Source organism: Pseudorasbora parva, chromosome 9 (assembly GCF_024679245.1).
Source record: "Pseudorasbora parva isolate DD20220531a chromosome 9, ASM2467924v1, whole genome shotgun sequence".
Lineage (NCBI taxonomy): Eukaryota > Metazoa > Chordata > Actinopteri > Cypriniformes > Gobionidae > Pseudorasbora > Pseudorasbora parva.
The window spans coordinates 17059323-17083732 of record NC_090180.1 but is presented as its reverse complement, the minus strand read 5'-3'; the positions used below and the strand labels follow the sequence as shown (position 1 = coordinate 17083732).

The window sequence follows — 24410 nt, the reverse complement described above, 5'->3', positions numbered from 1 at the left end:
TGTAGGAGAATGTGTTGAATTCTCTGAGGCGGTTAAATAACATTTTAATACTTTTGCCTCTTTTACGTAAATTAAGAAAGTGACTGTGAAAGGACTGTTGAACTTTGGAACTTGTAGTCTATTGTCTGCTCTAGGCGGGGTTAAACGGTGGTTTAAAAAACTACAATACCCATAATTCTACCGCACAAGCGCAGCATCCCATTCAGAGTGCATAGATTCTGTGTTTTGGTTCATGTAGTGAAAAGAAAGAGTTAGCTTTTGCGGTTTTACGGTTCCAAATTAGCATTTAATCTACTGCACAAACCTATAGCACATTACCAGATAATACAAGCCCTTAAACAGCTCGTCTGAAGGCCTGTTATCTTCTGTCGACGAGACAGGGGAGTGCCTGGAATTGGACATTTAGCTTGTGAGCTAACGTCAGCAGCATCAGGTTGACCCATGTCCTCTGAGGAGGCTCTCGGCTCCGCGCTCTCACACTGGCTCTCTTTTAACTCTTGGTGGCTACTTCTGCCTTTCATTATGCTCTTGGTAGTAGCTGCTTTTATCGTAGCCTTTGTGCTGTTGCTGTACATGATATCCCCGTTAATAAGCCCCAAACCTCTCAAACTGAACGGGGCCCATGTGGTGGTAAGTTCATATTATAATAATATTTTATTATAACAGATCTCATAACATCAGAAACAACTAAGTAAAAACTATACCCATATTATATGGTGGTTGTCAATGCGTTGTTTTTCATATACCGCGAAAGCATAATAATGTAATTCCATTAAACATTAATGCATGGTCATAAAGTGATTATATGCACTGATTCTAGAGAATCTGGAACCTAGTGTTGCGTAAATCATTGACAATTCTGCATTATGTGTCATGCATTTATGCTCAATGGACCAATGCAAATGTGCATTTGACTTTTATTTGTGTCATCAGTTGGTGAAACTATCTGTTATGACTTAAGATTGTAAATGCATTCAGAAATATTCATGTTATAGGTCATATTTCACTGGAGGCCAAATACATTTATTCTTGTGCTGGTTATGCAACAATCTGTTCCAGGGCAATGGACCCTTTCAAGCGGGCACTAGCACTGCATGTTTTTGCTTTTGCTAAGGTTCATAGTTTATCAAGAGCTCAAACTTATCTAGTTGTAAATGGATGTCATGTTGTTATCCACTCTACAACTAGTTTTTGAAAAAAAAAAAGATTTCTTAGGATATCCTGCAAAGCTTTTTTTTCTTTTTTCTTTTCTAATAAAATGCTTAATTTTAATTTGAACCATTATTTCTTTATATATTTAAAGCTGTTGGTCTGAATGACACAGAATGATCTCACAATTTTTTCAGAAGCCTTTATTCTATACCCATTCATGTTTACCATATGCTTGTTAAACCTTTTAAACCATGAGTAAAACCATCTAGGTCCCAGATAAATAACACCAATTTGACCTTCAAGTTGTACCAAACCTTTAGGAATTTCTTTCTTCTACTGAACACGAAGGTATTTTGAAGAATACGGGTAACCACACAGTTACCAGGCCTCAGTGACTTCAATGGTATGGAGGAGTTACCCATACTTAACTGTCTGGTTACCCACATTCTTCTAAATGTCTTCTTTTGTGTTTAGCAGAAGAAAGAAAGTCATAAAGGGTTGAAACAAGTTGAGGGAGACTGATAACAGATTTTACATTTTTGTGTGAACTATGCCTTTTAATAGTAGATCTGTATTGTACATAGACATAATGTGAAAAATCAGTTTCTCTATAGAGGATATGAACAGGATTGCAATCCTAACTGACCTAACTGTTGCACTAAAACTACTGTTTGAGAACAGATGCATATTTAATGGCACCTGCACCGTAGCATATACATTTATTTGTAGGATTTTCTGGTGCTTTTACCTGGTGAATTTGTTTATAATTTCTCTCAAGGCTGTTTGCATATTTTAGTAAAGGATGTGAACTATGACTTGCTTGGTTTGTAATAAATCTTGAATATGCCCTCCATCATCAGGTGACCGGAGGCAGCAGTGGGATTGGGAAGTGTATTGCCATGGAATGCTACAAACATGGTGCCTTCATCACTCTAGTGGCACGAGATGAGGTCTGTATATCATCTGTATATTATCCGTTAGTGACTGCATGCAATACTGTTCAAAGGTTTGGGTGTCAGTGATCTCTTAGGCTTGCTAAGGCTACATTTATTTGGAGAAATATACAGTTAAAAACAGTAATATTGTGAAATATTTTTAACACTTAAAATGTTCTGTTTTCTACATGAATTAGTGCTACGATTCCAACGATTAATTGCATCCAAAATTAAAGTTTGTTTTTTCATAATATAAGTGTGTGTACTAAGTTTAATTATATATATAAATAATTTGAACATATTTTAAAATCTTTTGTAACATTGTAAATCATAAGTGCCGAATAAAAGTATTTAGTGTACATAATAATTATTCTTGCCATTGGATGGTGTTCCATATTTGTTGGTGTTTGTGATACATTCTGAAAACCTGTCTGTATGTGTATTTACCATTTCTTACATGTTTCCCTACAGCACAAGTTGGTTCAAGCCAAGAAAGAAGTGGAAAAATGTGCCATAAATGATAAGCAAGTAAGCAAGTATTTTGTTTTTTGGACATTGCACTCAAAAATCTTTAGTAGGCTTGACATATATTGTTATGATCACCTTTAGGTAGTGCTTTGCATTTCTGTTGATGTGTCGAAAGACTACAGCCAAGTGGAGAGTGTCATAAAACAAGTAGGTTTATTCCATTTACCAATTTATAAGAATCCGTTTGCAAATTATTCTATGTCAGCATTTATTCTGGTCATTGTTTTCAAACATAAACTTTTTTCTTCTGACGATTTGTGATGGTTTGATGCGTGTTTGCTATTCAGGCTCAGGAGAAACTGGGTCCTGTGGACATGCTGGTGAATTGTGCTGGGACATCTATATCTGGGAAGTTTGATGAAGTGGAAGTTGACCGCTTCAAGGTAAGAACATTTACAAAGTAAGAACAAAAGAAAAGTTTGCCCTGGCTGGTAAACACCACAAACAAATCAACCAGTGAACATATTATCAAGGGGGGTTGTTGAAATCAGACTGGGTCTAGCTGGAGAGTTTTAAAATATGTAAAATATATGTAAAATTTTAGTAAAAGTTAGGCCCATGTTAAGAGTGTTTAATCTTCTCTAGTTTCATGAAATAGAGGGCATACTTCATCCAGCGTATGTGAGATGGAGGCTGAGGGCTCTATAAAGTATAATAGTTTAATAAAACTACACATCTAGCAAGCAGTGTAAGGAAATCAACAAAATTAAGAAAATGAGTGAGAAGCGGGTAGCCAGCGGGCAACACCCCCAAAAGTCCAATGATAGGTGATGGTGGTATGTATGTAGATGTAATGGCTGGGAAATTGGCATGCTACGATAGTCTGTGTTACCGGTGTTCCGTCTCTACACTGGTTACATCACTTGCACACCGTGGCACTGCCCCCACTGTCATTTAGATTTTTTTTAATAGTAATATATTAAATTTAGTTCAGTTAGAGAACAGACAAATAAAAACTAAACATGTCTGCTTGGTAAAACATGATCCGAAGGAGTGACGCAGCATAAACGCAGCATTCATCACGAGAGCTGACATACAAGATGATCGCGGAAGATTTGGTTTCAAAGCGAAATGTAAAAGCGTGTGTTTTTCATTAAGAATAATGAGCCAATGAGCCCACAATTCGAGCAACCCTCCCTGAATTGGCACCAATTCAAAACCGAAACTAAATGTGCACGGCCCTACAGAGCGTGCATTTAGGGACAAACTGTCATTCATTCATTCACTCATAAAATACACATGCCTGGGTGGCCTTGTGTATTTTACTTTCGGTTAGATAGAAAGCCCAGTCGGAAAATTTCCTAACTGTCACATCCCTACTGGGAGAGAATTAAATACTGACCCTCAAAACGAAGAAAGATCTGCATGTCCAAAACGTATATGTTAGTGAGGCTGGACCTAGGTGACACCTGTCACACTCTGTGTCAATGTTTGGAGCAATTAGTGTGAGCTTACATTTTGAACAATGAGGAACCTATGACCCACCTTATATTGAATAAGGCAATGGCATGCACAGACCGATGAGGAGTAGACCCTGTCTAGCTCTGCCTCTCATGTTTGTTGGTCTATTTCAGTATTAAGATCTGAGGACTACCTGGTACACAAACTGTCAACAGGGAAAGAGTAAAGTGGTCTAGGCCCGCCCAAATCATTCAAATGGAGGCTAACGATCCGCAGGTGAAGGTCGCTACGCGTTCAATCTTTTCAGCTGGGCAAAGGGATTTAATTCCAATTTATCTGACTCAATTTTATTAGGACCTCAAATTTAGGTTAGAATGCCAATTGGTTATTTGGCAATTTATGTTTAATAGTTAACCACACTTTTAATTATTCTGTGTAACTCTTTGTTGAAATTATACCCATTCATAACCTCCTAGAGATTCCAGAGTAAGTCAGAATAAATCAAAGTGTAACAATTTATTAACAGTCAGGTAAATATATACCGGTAATGTAAATTACATAATCAGTTCAAAGATAATTCATACATAACTTCAAATACTCTGAAGTAAAGAATAAAATATGGATACCTGACTTAAAATTAAATAACGCTGAGTGTCTGGAGACACTTAACATTACGGGCTGACCCATATAAAGATCCGAGCCCTGACCTCTTTCGAACATTTCTTTAAATACCCAGACCAAGATGCAAAACTCTTTCAAATATAAACATGAGTTCACAATGGGGTTTTGTATTAATCAAGTCATATAGACCTGTATTGACGACAGGAGGTAGAGAACATTTGGCTTGGGACACGCCCATCACACATTAAGCAAAATATATCTGAACTCTTAAAACATTGATTATCTTATGGTTTACTTCTGTGGGTATGAGATATTTGTACCAATCACACCAAGACATTTCAAATGATATCAAACATGTATAATACTGTACAATGAGAAATTACATTAAACCATTTAGTTAAGCCATTATAGTGTATTCTGTAGGGGGGATGGGGGAAGAGGCAGTGAAAGAACACTCAGTGTGATGTTGTCTCGGATGGGGACGCTAAATGCATGAGTTAGTTTAGATGTTAATGTCCTTTACTTTCTCAGAGAGTCCTCATTCCTCAATTAGACATTCTGGCATTTGCTATTTTTTTCCAGTCTTACAGTGGCAAAAATACTGATTTACTTAGAAATCGAGCCTTAAAGAACAAACATCAAGGCTTAGGATGGTATCAACTGCAGAAGGAGGCTTGGTGTTGGGAACATTTGCAAACATTTTACGAACAAAGTAAAAAAATAATCTTCTGAATATTATACAAAACATTTAGCTTGTCAAATGAGGCCAATTTGCCTTCAATGTAAAGATCAGCTACAGAGTGGACACCTTGATTTCTCTCACCGTAAGTCTTGCACCATCCAGGGTAGAAGGGAGAACCAAAGGGTTAAAATATATTGGGGAAGACTGGGGCATAACTTAAATTCCAAAATGACATGTGTAAACGGAATCCAAATTTTGAGACAGTTTTCACTATTGTGTTATGTATTTCAGTGGAGATAGTGTGATATGAAAACATAAGAGCCTTCAACATGGAAGATTTGCAAGAAGCATTCTCAATGTTTAAGCATGGTGGGGGGCTGTCAATATTGTTTTAAATAAATCCAGTGTAGCATGGATCGCATGTTCGCAGCAGAATAATAAAACATGAAAATTAGGAAGGGCCAGACCATCCAAATGCCTTGGTTTCTCCAGGATACTTTTTCCATATCTTTGGAGTCTTGCCATTCCATATAAAATGAGAAATAGAACCATCTAGTGTAGCAAAAAAGACTTTGGAATAAAAATGAAAAAGTACTTCAAACAATTATTTTTAGCCCTGACTGAAGAAGAAAAAATAACTTTGGCAAGATTGAGCAACTACCTTGCAACGCAATTAAAACCACTCAGAATATCCTAACAACCTCAACGCAGCATGCTGAAAACAATAACTAAGGCGTAGCTTGAATTAGCGTGGAATCATGGGAGTTGTCGTCTTCACCTCCACAGCCGATGAAAAGCGTTCCGACGGGATGCAGAAATCATTTTAACGGATGAGCTAATGTATTAAAGTTTACTTAACGTTACTGTGGTACGAAACAGGACGGACCGAGAGACTGGGACATTTTACGTTTAAAAAAAAAATTATGATTATATACCACAGCCGGCCACTAATGCTCCTTTCGTTTGCTTCTTTGTTTATTTTACAATTTAAATTACGTTTAATGTCCACCACCTTCTTCCCTGAACTTGAGCTTTGTTACAGTTATGCTTGATCACATTGTTTGATTTCTGCTTGATCACATTTTGATTTGATTTTAAAGAAATGTCTGCAAATGCTGAATTAATACTCATACAGGTCTTTTTATTTGACATATTAAAAATGTGCGGTATCGCAATGGTGTTTTTCTTGGTCAAGCCAAACATACTAAAAATACAGCTTTGAAAGTTATGTTCAAAGTAATGTTATGATGTTACTGCTTTCCCTTGGTGGCTGGTATGAGACACTTTGCATTAAGCTAGATCCATATTAACATTTCATATTAATAAAAGCTGATTGACTTGTGTTAAATGGCATGTCATTTTAAAATATATTGTATGGCAGAGAAAATTCTGTATTACTATTACTACGAATAAAGCTCTTATTATGCCATGATAGCCACTTGACAAAATAGCATGGTTTCTAAGGCATGGTACATGTTTTCTCACGGTAAATCAAGAAAACAAAAGATTTATTCAAACAATAAGACTTAACAAATTGAGCAATATAACAATGATTAGTTTTCTGTCAATAAAGGTAATCAAACAGTTGCTCGCATATGGGTGTAAAACTGAAATTCGAGAGTAAAGCATCATTGATAGGCAACGCAATGACACAGGCCGTTACACTGGTTAAAATAGCTGATTTCTCTTTATTTAAACGTTGTTGGAAAGATTATATAAGTATAAGTTATATAATATAAGTACACAAGTAAACTAAATATATAACATTGTTCTAATCCAAAAATCGTACATATTGTGCCTTTAACAGAAAATGATGGAAGTGAACTATCTGGGAAGCGTTTACCCCACCAGGGCAGTGATCACCACCATGAAGGAAAGGCGGATGGGCCGCATCATGTTTGTGTCGTCACAGGGAGGGCAGATTGGTCTCTTTGGCTACACGGCCTACTCGCCATCCAAATTCGCCCTGCGTGGTCTGGCTGAGGCCTTGCAGATGGAGGTGTGTATACGTGACGCTTGCTCAGTATGTACCACATAGCAGTCCACTGACACTTTAATTTTGATTTATTCTCTCCTTCATATCTTTCCTAGATGAAGCCCTATAATATCTATGTTACTGTGGCGTATCCCCCAGACACTGACACACCAGGTTTTGCAGAAGAGAATAAGAATAAGGTGAGATCATAGATTTTTTTTCTTTCCTGAATAGAATTAATCTCTGAATATTAAATACCTAGAAAATTAGAATAGAGCATTAATATTTATAGAATATTTAAAAATGAAAGATTTTTAATAAGGCAGGTCTCTGCTATGATACATCTTATTCCTGTGCTTATAAAAAATATATATTGAGGTGGCTGTTTGACCCTGCATAAAGCAGAGCAAAACATGTTTTTGTCCTGCCTATGTTTTATTCTCCTGGTTTTATCTCTCTCAACGGCAGCCTCTGGAGACCAGGTTAATTTCAGAGACGTCTGGAGTCTGTCAGCCTGAGCAAGTGGCAAAAATTGCAGTGAAGGATGCTGTGGTAAGTTGGGACTGGTCAAGGTAGTCAACTATGGTAAATGGACTGCATTTATATAGCGCTTTTAACAGACCCTATGGCCATCCAAAGCGCTTTATGTTTTGCCTCGCATTCACCCATTCATACACCGACGGCAGGGCTGGACTCGGGGCTAAAATTCGGCTCTGGCATACCCAGCACATCCGGGCCATGAGTTCCTCGTGAATGTTTTTGCTGGTGTTGGGGCCTTAAATTTGAGTATATAAATAAAACTAGGACAAGGACAAATAATGATAGATATTATCGAATTTGCTGCAAATGCAGATAAACTTAATATTGCTTTTTTTGTCACACAGAAATGCCCTTGGCAGTAAAGCACTGATGATTTTGAGCTAGGATGCAGTAAAGTAAATTTACTGCTTTTAAATGCTGTCATCATTTACTCACTCTCGTGTCCTTCCAAACCTGTATGACTTCTGTGAAACACAAAATAAGATGTTTTGAAGAATGTTGGCAACCAAGTCATTTTGGTTAGGCTACCATTTGAATATTGCATGAAAAAAAACAGACTCAAATTATTTTATTTTATGCTACACAGAAATAAATTCATTTAGGTTTGGAATGACATTAGGGTGAGTAAATGATCACATTTCTGGGTTGAACAATCATATTTTTCAAGAGTTAACACATCATTTAAGTAAGACACTGATATCTATCTTTCATGAGGCTATTAAATTTCATTAAATCTATTAAAAAAAGTTAATAAAACTTTTAAAGAGGAAAAAAAGCTTTGTCCTTAATTCATGGGATTCAGACTTTAAAACTGTTTTATAGACTATAGTTTAACTGTATAGGCCAGTTTCATTTAAATGTAAGATCATGGTAGCTATATGGCTTCTAAAACTGTATAAAACATATAATAAACTATTTCTAAGTAAAAAAAAAAAAAAAAATGTAAACACCTGTAGAAAATACGAAAAAAGCCTCTATAAAAGCGATTTATATTCTGCAATATCAATTTAAGTAATATAGCAAATTTTTTAATCAATGTTTCTTCCAAAACACCATATTTCTTTGCTGTTAGCTGCAATGTAAAATGTGGTTCTGCTAAAGTGAAACGTTCTAAAGTGAGAGGTCTCTCTCGCTGTGGCTTGTCAATTCAAAAGACAAACCAATGGGCCGGTATGCCAGATTACCAGTCCAGCCCTGAACGACGGCGATGTCAGCCATGTAAGGCGCCATCCAGCTCGTCGGGAGTAGCTGGGGTTAGGTGTCTTGCTCATGACTGAACCACCAACCTTTTGGTTTGTAGACAACATACATGAACCATTGAACCACTGCCGCCTGCTTCTCTCATCCTCATCCTACAATTGACTTGTCCACTATTCGGTTTTAATAATGTGCCTTGAGACCCCTGCCTTATGTTTTACATTCTGTCTAGCTGTTTTAAGCACAATAAAGTGCAAAACAAAGCTAGGTTTACCTGGATACTTGCAGGGACAGGCATTTTTACATATTTTTGACCATTCAAACCCAATAGTCTACCAAAGAACTGAATCGTGATCGCAAGAAAGGCGTGTGTGTGTGCATTGCAAGTCAGCGCGAGCAGCATGTCCCACTCTGCACTTTATACTCTCATGCACGCATGTTTCTGTTTCTTTCTTTGTTATGCCCTGCACATATTTAACTCTTCTGGGTCCAATGTTTTGTAAACGGCAGAAGCAGATATCTGCGTCTGTGTTATCTGGTAACGTTCTTTGGAAAAGTATGTTTCAATTTGAACAATTCACTCTTCATGATATTTTACATCGTCGTCAAAATTATTGCGATATTATCGCTAATATTCAATATATTGCCCAGCCGTACTGGCCATACAACAACGACAATTCAACGTTATCATATCTAGATAAAATTTGGACCAAAATCCACCATATTAAAAGAATGCAATCGTAATGCAAAAACATGGAGGATGTTGGTAGGGAAAATGGTTAGAGATAAGGAAACTGGCTTTACTGAGCTCAATCCTGTTTCAGTGAAAAATTACATAAACATGTTGAATAATCCTGTGCATATCAAGGCATTTCCGTGAGCCTATAAATACCCTTTCTTGTTTCTATTCATTCACAGCAGGGAAATTTCACCAGCTCAATTGGCCCTGATGGCTACATGCTGTCAGCACTGACCTGTGGAATGTCACCTGTGACCTCCATCACTGAGGGGCTGCAGCAGGTATGGCCCATTATCACAAAACACTAAGATTCTGACTCTAATGCAACAGTGTCATCATATTTGAATCATTGACGATACCCTAGGTAGAGATTGAAATGGGATGACTCCTTCCTTTTTGCTTAATTATTTCTGCATCATATCCCTTTCATCATCTTGCTTCACCTTTGTATCTTAGTAACATCTTGTTTGCATTCAGCTTTCGTTGGACTATTTGAGTCAGTCTCAGTCTTAGATATTCCCTTTGAAGATTTTAATGAGCCTCTTGACTTTTGCCCAGCTCTTCCTTCTCTCAAAACTAAGGAATCAGAGGAATAAAACCTATGAGGTCAGCCAGACATTTTTTTTTGTATACATTTCTTTGAAGAATGTAAGAAAAATATATAGTCACAAATTTTCACTAAGTAAAACAGAATTAGATGTTATCAGCATGTGCAGAATGAATGTGTACAGATCTGTTCTACAGATCATCACATCACGTTCTTTATTAAAATATTTTGGCTAATTTGATTGTTTTCACCTACCAGAAAGAGTGAAGTTCCATTTTTAAGTACAGTTAAGCAGATTCCCCCAAAGAATATGTAAGAGAAGTCTGTGGATTCAGTCTGAATTTTCAATGTAGGCCTATCACAGTCACAAAGCTTTTGTTACTTCTAGTTCTTTATATCTTGTTGACAATTAAGTAGTTTCTAAATCACTTTGATGTCATGGCAACTACCCACAGTCTGGATACTGTAACCTATGTACATGTAATCTAAAAACAATTGTAAAAAATCTATTTTAAAAACAGCTGATGGATGGATGAACCGAGACCACTTCTTCCAGAATGAGATGCATACTGATACTTTCATTTTTGGTACTCGTCGATACAGAGTACCGATGCCTGTATTTTCATTGCATTTTTGGTTTTTTAAATATCAAAATTTAAATATAATATTAAAAAATATATTTATTAGAGAAACCAAAATAATATAAATCTTATTAGTTGGCTTAATTAGTTTAGGTTATAGCTGTTCACTATGCCTGTTAAACTTATTGCAAAAGCTTTTGTTCTGTTTTTACTTAGGCTACTTTTATGGTTTAGTTTTAATCCATCCGTCGCATGTATTCTGAATGAGCGATCAGCAATCAACAGAAGTGCTTTCCCCCTCTGCCAATCAGTTAACATTAGTAGTAGGTGCATTGTTTAACTTTCTTGCCTATTGACATATCCAACCGAGCTACTCACTGTCTGTGAGAAAGAGATGTGTACTGGTCTTAGCCGCTGCACACTCAATCCACTCCGTGTGCTTCATCTATCAGTTCGTAAATATTGACTTTATGCCTGATGTTCTCTTAATAAGATGCATTTACTTCATAGGCATCTATAATCTCTGATGTCTCAATATCTTTCTGTATATTTTCCTCACTATATATAGATTATTAAAATGTTCTTCACTGTAAAAAACAAAACAAAAAAACAAGGTTCTTTTAAGAGCTCACTGAAAGGTTCTTTGGGGAACCAAATATGGTTTGTCTATGGCATCACTGCACTTCAGGAACTTTCATATATTTTAGATTCGTTGCACACCAACTGAAATATTTCAGGTCTTTTATTGTTTTAGTACTGATGATTTTGGCATACAGCTTATGAAAACCCAAAATTCCTATCTCAAAAAATTTACATATTTCATGCGACCAATAAAAGAAAAGTGTTTTTAATACAAAAAAAGTAAACCTTCAAATGATTATGTTCAGTTATTCACTCAATACTTGGTCGGTAATCCTTTTGCAGAAATGACTGCTTCAATGCGGCGTGGCATGGAGGCGATCAGCCTGTGGCACTGCTGAGGTGTTATGGAGGCCCAGGATGCTTCGATAGCGGTCTTAAGCTCATCCAGAGTGTTGGGTCTTGCGTCTCTCTTCACAATATCCCACAGATTCTCTATGGGGTTCAGGTCAGGAATGTTGGCAGGCCAATTGAGCACAGTACCATGTTCAGTAAACCATTTAGGCTACAAGTGGTTTTGGCACTGTGAGCAGGTGCCAGGTCGCGCTGAAAAACGAAATCTTCATCTCCATAAACTTTTCAGCAGATGGAATCATGAAGTGCTCCAAAATCTCTTGATAGCTAGCTGCATTGACCCTGCCCTTGATAAAACACAGTGGACCAACACCAGCAGCTGACATGGCACCCCAGACCATCACTGACTGTGGGTACTTGACACTGGACTTCAGGCATTTTGGCATTTCCTTCTCCCCAGTCTTCCTCCAGACTCAGGCACCTTGATTTCCGAATGACATGCAAAATTCGCTTTCATCCGAAAAAAGTACTTTGGACCACTGAGCAACAGTCCAGTGCTGCTTCTCTGTAGCCCAAAGTGACTTGACCTGGGGAATGCGGCACCTGTAGCCCATTTCCTGCACACGCCTGTGCACAGTGGCTCTGGATGTTTCTCCTCCAGACTCAGTCCACTGCTTTCGCAGGTCCCCCAAGGTCTGGAATCGGTCCTTCTCCAAAATCCTCCTCAGGGTCCGGTCACCTCTTCTCGTTATGCAGCACTTCTTCCTTCCCACAGACTTCCCACTGAGGTGCCTTGATACAGCACTCTTGGAACAGCCTATTCGTTCAGAAATTTCTTTCTGTGTCTTACCCTCTCGCTTGAGGGTGTCAATGATGGCCTTCTGGACAGCAGCCGGGTCGGCAGTCTTACCCATGATTGCGGTTTTGAGTAATGAACCAGGCTGGGAGTTTTTAAAAGCCTTTTTTTTTTTTTTTGCAGGTGTTTAGAGTTAATTAGTTGATTCAGATGATTAGGTTAATAGCTTGTTTAGAGAACCTTTTCATGATATTTTTTGAGACAGGAATTTTGGGTTTTCATGAGCTGTATGCCAAAATCATCAGTATTAAAACAATAAAAGACCTGAAATATTTCAGTTGGTGTGCAATGAATCTAAAATACATGAAAGTTTAATTTTTATCATTACATTATGGAAAATAATGAACTTTAATCACATATGCTAATTTTTTTTAAAGGACCTGTATAGGTGGATGGATAGGTGGGTAGATGGATATATAATTGGATGGATAGTTAAATGGATAAATAAATGTACAAATGGATAGTTAGATACAAAGTGATTTATTCTGTAATATGTTAAAGTGGTAATATTGTCACTCTGTCCAGATTGTGACCATGGGACTGTTCCGCACCATTGCTCTCTTCTACCTGGGCAGCTTTGACAGCATCGTCCGCCGCTGCATGATCCAGAGAGAACAATCCAAAGCAGCTGACAAGAGGGAGTAGCACCAGCATTCCCAACACTCTCCACCTCCATCACCACTACATTCACCCATTCACCTTCACAGCACGCACAAACCCAGCCTGGCAGACATGTTTAAGTGAGTAGAAGAGGTCTACTCTGACAAAAAAAAACACTAGATCTGTAATAGGTGTTCATCTTTTATGATGCGTCGTTCAGGACCCCAATCATTCCAGTGCATGCTGCATCAATATTTCAAAACAAACAAGTTTATTTGCATTTAAATGACTTACTCTTGGGCTCTCACTGCCTCTACTGCATTGTCATGTTTCTGAGTTCTTGTTCTAGCCTGTTGGCACAATATTATTTGAACACTAGAATTAAAGTTCAATCAGCTTTTATTTATATTACTGAAATGTTACCATATGCTGTACAGGTAAAACAAAAACTGTATAGCTCAAGAACTCCAACTTCGCTTCCTTATGAGGTGACGAGCTGTCCTATGTTCTTCTGACTGGTCTGTGATGTTCGTAGTCAAGCACTGTATCTTCCTGCTTTTAGATTTCATAGTTTTAAGGTATGGACACAGGACGTCTGTGTTTTCGGATGAAACAGCCTGAGTCTGCCACTCTGCCTTATCTTCTTTGCTCTGTGTGGGGGTTTCTGAAGGAAATGTTTACCTTATAAATGTGCGTGCGTGTGTGTATTATATTTGTCTGCTTGTACGCATGCATTTAGGTGACCTCAGGGGCTTCTAAGAGTTCACTGAACTGAAAGATGGGTCTTGATAAGCCATTGCAGTGGTGAATGGCTCGCTGGTTCGAGTCACTACACCTTTCTGCCAACAGGTGGAGCTGGAGATCCAAATGGATCAGGTGTAACCAGAGCAAAAGCCTACATATGAAGCAGCTTATGTTTGAATAATCGTAGTCAGGTGTCAGCGATACAAGTGGTTTAATGTCCAAAACCCCAGAACTCTAATATTGGAGATGAATAAATGTATTGAGTGCATTGAGTGTTCGTGCAGGCATTTCAAATACTGTAGATGTTGTGAAGCTTGATCTGATTTGTACACCAAAACAAGCAATATGGCTTCCACAAGTGAAGTGAATCTCCTCGTGCTCTGCTGTTGTAACGTAAACTGAATGGTTCAAGCATATAAACTGTGTTTTCTAATTCAGGCCTTCCAAACTTGCCCCTTGTTCTTGTTGCAACCGTTCAATGTCGTACCTTACTGACAACACAATAGCTAGAGAGAAAATGTCACTTACTCATGCTGTTGTAATATTTGCCTTCTTCACTGTCACAAGCAAACAGCGAGCATGTGATGTGATCACACCCCACAGTAACACGAGCGTATGTTTGTCTCTTAAATGCCTGAATGAACAGAATGGGGTCGATTTGAAGTGATGGGTCACCCGAAAATGGACTTTCTGTCATTATAAACTCACCCTCATGTTGTTCAAACCCCATATGACTTTGTCATCCGTAGAACACAAAATGAGATGTTTAGTGGAATGTTAATGCTGCACCTTTCCATACAGTGAAAGTGAATAGGGGCCACAAAGATAAAAAGACCAAAAAAAAGGGACTCCATATGACTTTTAAAATCATCTGACGCAGCATGACTTATTTGTGTGCGAAATAGCCAGAAATTGAAGTCCTTACTGAAATGATATTGAATATACTACATGTACACATTAAGATTTAAAAGGAAAGTTCAGCCAAAAGTGAAAATTAGCCCATGATTTACTCACCCTCAAGCCATCCTTGGAGTATATGACATTCTTCTTTATGATGAATACTATTGGGGAGATTTATATAATGTCCTGGCTAATCCAAGCATTATAATGGCATTGAATGGCAGCCAAAGATTTGAAGCCCAAAAAGTCCCTCCATCCATTATAAGCGTACTCCACATGGCTCCGGAGGGTTAATAAAGGCATTCTCAAGCAAAGTGATGAATTTGCATAAGAAAAATATCCATATTTAAAACTTTATAATATCTAGCTTCCGCCAGACTGCCTTCCGTATTCATTTTAACAATGTATGACGTCAAGCGTTTTGAACTGCGAGAGTGCGTTACACTTTGTAAGTTGAATACGGAGGGCAGTCTGGCGGAAGCTACATATTTTACTTTATTAAGTTTACTATATTTAAAGTTTTTAAATATGGATATTTTTCTTACACATGCATGGCTTTGCTTCAGAAGGCCTTTATTAACCCCCCAGAGCCGTGTGGACCACATTTATAATGGATGGATTTACTTTTTTGGGCTTAATTTTGGGCTCCCATTCACTGCCATTACAAAGCTTGGATTTTAAAATATAACCAATATTTTATTCATCTGAAAGAAGACTGTCATGCACACCTAGGATGTCTTGAGGGTGAATAAATCATGGGCTAATTTTAAACTTTTGCGTGAACTATCTCTTTAAGAGCTGTGGCATGGGGAACAATTTTCTGTGAATAAAGATCACTTGCCTTATAGATTTGGAATATAGTGTGCATGCATGAGTCCTAAGGTCAAAAACATTTGCTAAATTCGTGAATAAGGGTGAATAAATAATGTCCGAATTTTCATTTTTGGGTGAAGTTACACTTTCATTCATTTGAGATTTTTGTTGTTATTGTTTTATGCTGCTTTGTTTCCCCTAGAACATACCTGCAAACAAATCACCTTTTTTATCGTAATAAAGTAGTCTCTAAGTGTAACTTTGCAGGGGTAACTGTTGTATTTCTGCTTTTTGATTAGCATAAGATGTAGTCATTTTTAGAAAAATGTCTCATTCCCCTTTACCCTGTACTCCGGTCCGGAGTTTGCAGGTTTGCTAGAAACGATTGACCAATGCAGTCAGGCACTGCAGTCGTGGGGACCCATTACAAGCCTTAAGAGATCCAAACACAGACCACTATAAAAGCTATAAAGAGTGGACAACTCCACATCCAGCTATGGCATAGATTGTGTATGGTTTACGTATATTTGATTCAATATGGAAAAAGACATTTGTTTTTGTTTGTTCGTTAATTGTTTGCTCTGGATATTTTTTTAGAAAAAGACCCAAAATATGAAAGTGAGAATGCATGAGTCAAAGCGACGATGTTCTCATTTGATATTGGCTCAAGGCACGTCGTCCAGTACATAGTAGCTATAAGTTAGGTGCCCTCTTGGACGTTGTCACATGTTTAGTCATTAAGAAGCTAACAGTAGAGAAATTATTTTGATCTCCTTAAAGCTATGCAAATCAAGCCTGTGCTCACACTTCATTTAAACACATAAGAAGATACTTGGATTTTTTTTTTCCTGCTGTAGTTCCCTCTTTGATTTACTGAAGTTGAGATGTATTTCTGAGAATAAGATATATAGTTTGAGTAACTTTTAAAAAACCAAGACACACTTGGATAGGTTTTGCTTCAATGTTTTTTCCTTGTTCATCTGTTGCCAAACTTGCATAAATTTCACCTTGTGTGCCATGGAAGAAAAAGAGGATGTTGTTGCTTTGTCTTATTTTCTTACATAATGAAATAAATAACTTTTGAAAGGTAATTCTGTGTCAGAACCTTTTAAACTTTGTAAAATGATGGTGATGGAATCCCTTGAAATGGTTAAATAATATAATAAATATTTCTGCTTATGCTTTAAAAATATTTAATTAATATATATTTAATTGGCTAGAAATTCATCTTTTTGTTTGCAGTGTATAAAATCATTGTAAAGAAACCCAATCATTTACTTGAACTCTTTGCTCCAAACATATGTACAGTGTCTTGCTATTTTTCCCCCCATTAATAGACAGGAATGGAGGTAAACTGGCTCACTCTTGTCCGAATTAGGAGACACAGGATATACCTCTGTCAGTAGCATCAGAATAAATTGCCTGAACCTCGCCCTTTGCATTCCTACTTTGAAACACTTCATCGCTAGTCTGAAATAGCCGACTCCAGAAGCCTAACTTAGCCCTGAATAGCCCAGTTAAGGCTGACAGAGGTAGAAAACAATGTCTTCTCTCAGAACCCTGGGCTGCTAGCAGGGGTCATATCCTCCTGAATAGATGATTATGACTCTGGGACATCTTAGTGAATTTCTCTGACAACAAGCATTTCACAGTCTGGATGTCCCGTAACGAGCACATTCGGGGCTTTTCAGAGATACCAAATATTTGGAGGTTTCACCCTGACAACTCCCTCTGCTTGATTGTTAAAAATGACTGAATGTTTAAATTTAGAACTTTTTTGGAAGTATACTACTTTGTGATTAACATTAGAAGTCTATTTTTCAAAGTGTCAGAAATCAGCATCTCAGGAGAGTGTTGGGATTTCAAATCAGAATATGAGAGGACATTGTTATGAAACAGGACATTGATTTCATTCAGGACATCAGGACTAACAACATGTTTATCAGGCATTTTGGGAGACACAAGTGAATATTTATATATCTGATTTGGGGTTGTGTATATGTGTATATATATACATACATACATACACACACACACACATATATATATATATATATATATATATATATATATATATATATATATATATATATATATATATATATATATATATACATATATATACATATATATACATATATATATACATATACATATATATATACACATACACATACATATATATATATATACACATACATATATATATATATATGTATGTGTGTGTGTGTGTGTATGTATGAAATGAGATTCTTATTATTACTCCCATTATTTTTACACATCTTTTTTCCTTTTTTCATTACACTGTAAAAAAAGTCTTCAATTGAAAATTTTCTGACTGATCACATCTAAATTTTTCAGTTGGCCGATTTGAAATTCTGTGAATTGATGTAATTTAATTCACAGAAAATAATTTCAGCCAACAGAAAAATTTAGATGTGATCTGGATCTTTCAGGATTCAGGAATTTGTTGCCCCATGAAAACATTAATATGCAAATTAGATAGTGTATATGCATTGCATATAAGGGGTTGATATAATTTATAATTACAAATAAATAAAATCATTCAGTTAAAACTTTTATAACATGGTTAAGAATCATCATTATTCAAAGTTGGGATGATAAATTGTTTGGTGAATGAAAAAAACAACAACTGTTGTCTAGTCTCTGTTTTTGCCTGGATATGTCTTTTTATGTCTTTATTTTCTTAATAAATGAGTCCTGGTGTCCTCATAGCATAGTAGATACATGATGTAGTCATTTTGTTCTGCAGTATATCATAGGCTTTGGCTTGAGTTGGTTCACCTTTTATTCAAAGCAGGGTCGACACCGAGGGGTGCTGAAAGATCAAAGGCCTTGCACTGTTCATAGAAGTTCAGATTCTAATTTGGAGGCAAGGCTGAAGACCAAATTCTGCTCTGCTTGAACAGATGATGGTTTCCATTTCTGCTCATGCATACCAGGTAAAAATGAAATTTTATTTGCAAAAAAAAAATGTATTCCCCTTTATACCATTAAAAAAAAAAATCTAGGATGTTATTTAAAACATGAGAATTCTATAACAATTGGCAATTTCAATTCCCAGGTTAGCTCGGCAAAGAAGGAATTATGTTTTCCTACATTTTCCAAAGAGTATTTATTGTTATTTATAATATTCATTGAAATATGTATTACTCCCCTTGTACAGTAGAGTCAGTCCTGACCAGTGTTGGGGAAAGTTACTTTGAAAAGTAATGCATTACAATGCGTTACTCCCTTAAAAAGTACTAATTGAGTTAGTTACTTTTTAAGTAAAGCAATGCATTACGTTACTTTTGTTACTTTTTCTCACCTTTGTTTTTTATGACAAAAAAAAGTTATATTTTTGTGCAAATGTAAAGACTTTTTACAACAAATTTTAAAGAATAAACCTGGCGCCGAGGTAAAAATGCAAATTCACACTGTACAGTAGGGGGCGCAGCTCAAACAAACCTTTCAGCTGTGCTGTCATTCTGGATAATGGAAGATTAGGAAGCAGGAGCAACAATAAAAACAAAAAAAATCGAAAGTAATTTTTGCCTTTGGTTTAACTGAATCATCAAAAGTTAGCAGCAAAACATTCGTCAATAAAGGTAGATTAAATGCATAAAAATATTTGTTTTATTGAATTATTGGATGTTTGCAAATAGTAGGCTATTCTGATTTTGCATTTGACTGATTTTATTCATTTTGAGGAGTACTTAATCTTTACTGTGCAAGTGAGATAAATAAATGCTCACATTTAGTCTAGAACTACAATAACCTGTTCACACACAACACATTTGCACTTGCTCTCGATGTATCTCAACATGGGGAGAATAGAGCTGTCAGACAAATAAATGTGAAAAAGTAACTTGCGTTACTTTTTAAAAAAAGTAACTCTGATTACGTAACTCAAGTTACTTGTAATGTGTTACCCCAACTCTGGTCCTGACAGTCAATTTAATATCCACATAAATGTGTTTTCGTTGGTCATTGAAAGCATACATTCCACTAGGCCTATTTTATGTTCTGTGTATTAACCAAGATGGAAGTTGAACAAACTCGGGTTAGTTTTAAATTGACCAAACCAATCCAATCTAATCAGGCTTTGTTGGTACCATAATGCTGATCATTAACTTTCTGTCAACTGACTCTAAATATATATATATATATATATATATATATATATATATATATATATATATATATATATATATATATATATATATATATATATATATATATATAGCATTAGAAATTATCAAAACAATTCACTGTGAATTTTGTAGTTTCCGTTGCCCTGTCCCAATCTGCTTGAGGCAGCACTCAAACTGCTTGAACTCCACAAGTTCTGATGATCATGTTCTCCAGCATGATTTGAAAATGATCCAAAGAACATCTTGTGCTTCAGCGAAAGCAAGAACATCTGACCGTGTCTGTACAAAGGAGTTCACATGATCGGTGTCACAAAGTGCTTATTTGATTAGCGACCTAGAAACAGAACAGAAGTGTAAAAGCGTATAGACTACTCAAAATGTTAGAGCCCACTGTGAAGATATATTATGATAATAATTATAAAAATAATTTGATGTTTAAATATGAATTCACCGTTAATTTATTTATTTAAATGTTATACTATTTATATTAACAATAATTAAAAAATGTTGTTCGATTAATTTATGCATTAGAATTTTAAGACAATTTAATGACAGATGCTAATAGGGTAAATGAGCGCGTTATTAACACACGCACATGAGAGTGAATGAGTGACGTCGCACAGGAAACACCTCTCAGCTATGAAGGGGGCCGAGTCTGACTGCAAATGGAGCGACTGCGCACAGCAGACGCCTCTAAACACTCAACTTATACAGAGACACAACTGTTACCCGTTCACCTTACTCGTAGAGACTAAATTCGACAGCAGACATCGTTGAGAAAGTATTTTTTTTCCACACTAGCCGCTGCGCGAGAGAAGAAACTCACAAGTGCGCGTGAACACTCGGACGACCAGCCTCTTCCGTCTCCCGCAGCTCTGGACTCTTTTACACGAATAAACGATGACTTACTGCACGAAATTCCCACTCAAAACACAAGAGACTTTCTCACTCATGCTCACACGGCATGCTTGTTTAATCTGATATGAAGGAAGATGCTTAAATCCTTATACATGCCTGGAATTTTCTGCTGGAAACAGAAAGTGGGCGTTTTTCTACACCGAAGCACTGGAGGATTCGCGCGAGTGCTGCAACTTGCAGTTTTAAGTGAGGCAACATGCAGTAAGTTCACCGTTTGAAGGATTTGCAGTCATCTATAATCAGTTACTATACTGCATTGATGTTATGAAGATGATGATGCGCCTGTTTTAATAAAATCACGCTGATACTGAGGTCATTTAGCGATATATACAGGTCGATATGGCACAGGAGGTTGTATATGATAACCGCAGTATAGTGGTGAAGTACATCCACCATAAGCTCTGGAAGAAGGGATACGTGTGGGAAGTGAACGGACACGATGACAGTGTCTCGAATGGACTGATGATGGGGAGGCAGGAGGACAGCGGAGTCTCTCCCAGCGCCCGTCACGACCCGCTCGGCGCTCTTCATAAGGTGCTACGGGAGGCTGGGGATGAACTGGAGCGGTTATATCAGTCGGACTTTGCGGAGATGTCCAAACAACTGCATCTCACGTCCATCACAGCGCATCAGCGCTTCACCGCAGTCATAGACGAGCTGTTCAGAGACGGCGTGAACTGGGGCAGAATCATCGCTTTTTTCGAGTTTGGAGGGACCGTTTGTGTCGAGTGCGTGAACAAGGAAATGACGGCGCAGGTGGATAACATTGCGGGCTGGATGACGGAATATCTGAACGGGCCGCTGCACGGCTGGATCCAGGAGAACGGTGGCTGGGTATGTAATTAACTCAATATATACCTCACGTCCGAAGACGCACCCCGCAGCGTCGCTTACTCCGCCTCTGCGCATGGCGTCATGGCGTTCGAAGCGAGGCGCGTTCTCTGATTGGCCGATAGCCCTGTTCGTTAAAACGCGCCAGCCAATGAGCTGCGGCGATTTGTCACACCCCTCTCACGCCTCTGTTACGTGAAGCCATCAATGACAGCTGCTGTCTGCAGAGCTGAAGGTGTGGTTCCCTGTGCGGAACTTTCAGGAACTGCTGTTGATTCATGCAAACGGGAGGATGTTTAGTCTTACCAGTTATATGGGATATGATATATGTGATGTTTACTCACCAAATCATGTGTTTAAATTACCCTGGGCTATTTTTGTCCTGGGTGCAATGGTTCAGCTTGTGATGATATTGTTAAAACATATATATATATCTGTGTATCTTCTGGAATACCAAGTTAGCGCAACCATCATTCTAAAATTAAAATTCTTTAGCATATAAATGCCATGTATTTTGACAGTTGAGGAGATTGGATTGGATAAGATTTTTTATTATTATTAATAGGATAACATTTTTTATATTTGGTCACACTTGAAATGAGGTTCCAATCAGAGCTTTTCAGAAGGAAATTTTCTTTATTGAAAAAGGAAATAAACAGAGCTGTGTTTCTCTAAAAGCCTAAGTAGATTGTAGAAACATTGGCAGGTAGACACAATGCTTTTGAGAAAAACAGCTCCTAACGTTACTGACAGACTGGGAAGAGACGTGCTGCAACAATGTAAAATAGGTGAAAAATACTGATACTATAGCATGCCATTCAGTCTCAGACTTTCTGGTTTTGAGGAGGAACTCAAGAGACATGCTGCCTTTTTTGAATGGGCATTCAGAATATGACCTTTTACTAATTAACTCGCTTTGAACTGTATAAAATAAGGACTTGGTACACGACTTAAACATCTGATCAGTAAGGTCATCCAGAACTTCCCATCATGCATTCACTCTGGTTGCATTCTCCACATTTCTGTTCTACTGTGGACCGCAACATTATTATATTTAATACTAGTTAGTGTGTTAGAACAAAGACTTAAGTTGGATGTGCATAATTCAAAGCACTGTGTCCACAGGGCATTAATCAATAATTCAAAGGCTGCATTTCAACTTTAAGGAAGGAAAGTTTAACATTTCCCTTGAGTCCTGACCTTTTGAAAGTGGAAACTTCTGACACATATCAAAGAATTGCAGTCACTGACCTGAACATCAGGGAAGAGTTCCTCTATTTACTAATTTCTTTCTATTCATGGCTTTGAAATAGACCAGAAAGCTCCAGAGCAACGTAATATACAGCTGATTCATTGTGACAACTGCTGCAGTGTCCACAGTAAAAATACTTCAAATATTAGAAACCCTTCAAACTATTGACATTTCTTCATTTTTTTTGTGGTGTTTGATAATACAGGCGCATGACTATTACTTACTACTGCTGCTCATACTTAGAGATTTAAACAAACAAATAATCCTAAGTAAATGGACATACAATTTTATTTTGACGCATGATAAAAATATGTGAAAACGTTTAATATTCAGCCTTCCCAGAGCATGTGATTACAGGTATAAGTTTAGCATCGATGTTTTTTTAATTTATTTTTTATTAATGCTGTGCAGCTCAGTTGCTGGTTAACCTTTTGGTAACACTTTATTTTAAGGTTCAGTTATTAACTATTAACTAGTTGCTTATTAACATGCATATTACTAGGATATTGGCTGTTCATTAGTACTTATAAAGCACATATTAATATCTTATTTTGCATGACCTTATTCTACATCCCTTAATCCTACCCAATACCTAAACTTAAATGCTACAAAAACTACCTTACTAACTATTCATAAGCAGAAAATTAGGAGTTTATTGAGGCAAAAGTTGTAGTTAATAGTGAATATGTGTTCCCCATACTAGTGTTACCAACTTTTTAAAAAAAAATGTTTTATTGACAATCCATCTATTGGAGAGATCTTGTTTCACTCGTTGGATCCAATTTCTGCCCTAATATAATTTTTCTTTTGACATTTCTCATTGTGGAAGTGAATAGAGATGCTTTAAGTGACAGTCCAGTGTCAGTGTCTGTTTTATGTCAAAGGTTTATGAAATGTTCTCTAAATAATGGGCAGTTACAGTTGACTAAGTGTTTCATTCACTTCCGGCAACACATCAGAACAGGAATGCAAGTGTTTTTTGCTATGTGCAAAAGTGTGTATTGTGAACTATAACCATAGAAAAGATAATTGACTAATAGAAGATCTACCCCGGTTTTACAGACAAGGCTTGCCCTATACTAAAATAGCACATTTGAGCTGTTTTAACTGAAAGCAACTGTGCCATTGTTTTGTCTCAAAATGCATGCAAGTAATGTTTTTTCTTCAGCATGTTTATAAAATGCCTTAAGCCCTGTCTATGAAACAAGGCCCTAAAGTTTAGTGGATCAATACAAAATAATACAACTTTAAAGTTTTTCAAGGATGCTGTGAAATGGAGTAGATAGTGTAGGATTATAACATTTTGAAATTATTATCAGTTCTTGCTATTTATACTTAGTACTAAACCAATATGTCACTAGGACGATTAATCCTAGTTATAAGATCATCAGAAGGGAATCAGAAGGGCACCCCATCTGAATGTGTCAACTACTGGCCAATTCGATTGCTTTCCCATGCCATTAAGATCTTCAAACATGTCCTACAAGATAAGCAAATTTGTAACCTTG

General features: G+C 37.0%; 2 protein-coding genes across 2 annotated transcripts in view; both read left to right on the top strand.

The window, feature by feature from the left end:
- The first annotated feature begins 188 nt into the window (after positions 1-188).
- Positions 189-16835, top strand: kdsr (3-ketodihydrosphingosine reductase). Its single transcript, XM_067454149.1, has 10 exons — positions 189-630; positions 2013-2102; positions 2559-2615; positions 2697-2762; positions 2903-2998; positions 7127-7318; positions 7411-7494; positions 7763-7846; positions 9950-10051; positions 13213-16835. The coding sequence occupies exons 1-10, from the start codon at positions 442-444 to the stop codon at positions 13330-13332; spliced, it is 1080 nt and encodes a 359-aa protein (XP_067310250.1). The 5' UTR covers positions 189-441; the 3' UTR covers positions 13333-16835.
- Positions 16836-20529: 3694 nt separating this feature from the next.
- Positions 20530-24410, top strand: part of bcl2b (BCL2 apoptosis regulator b) — a 61551-nt gene continuing 57670 nt past the window's right edge. The window contains exon 1 of the mRNA XM_067454147.1: positions 20530-21653. Coding sequence (XP_067310248.1) covers positions 21159-21653 — 495 coding nt within the window. The 5' untranslated portion in view covers positions 20530-21158. The remainder of the gene's footprint in view (positions 21654-24410) is intronic.

What these genes read in the sequence shown, in the direction of transcription:
- kdsr (XM_067454149.1), top strand. Translation starts at nt 442, where the DNA reads ATGTCCTCTGAGGAGGCTCTCGGCTCCGCGCTCTCACACTGGCTCTCT. An exon ending in GTGCCATAAATGATAAGCAA is followed by an intron (nt 2,616 to 2,696) that starts GTAAGCAAGTAT and finishes GATCACCTTTAG; the next exon opens with GTAGTGCTTTGCATTTCTGT. An exon ending in CTGAGGCCTTGCAGATGGAG is followed by an intron (nt 7,319 to 7,410) that starts GTGTGTATACGT and finishes TATCTTTCCTAG; the next exon opens with ATGAAGCCCTATAATATCTA.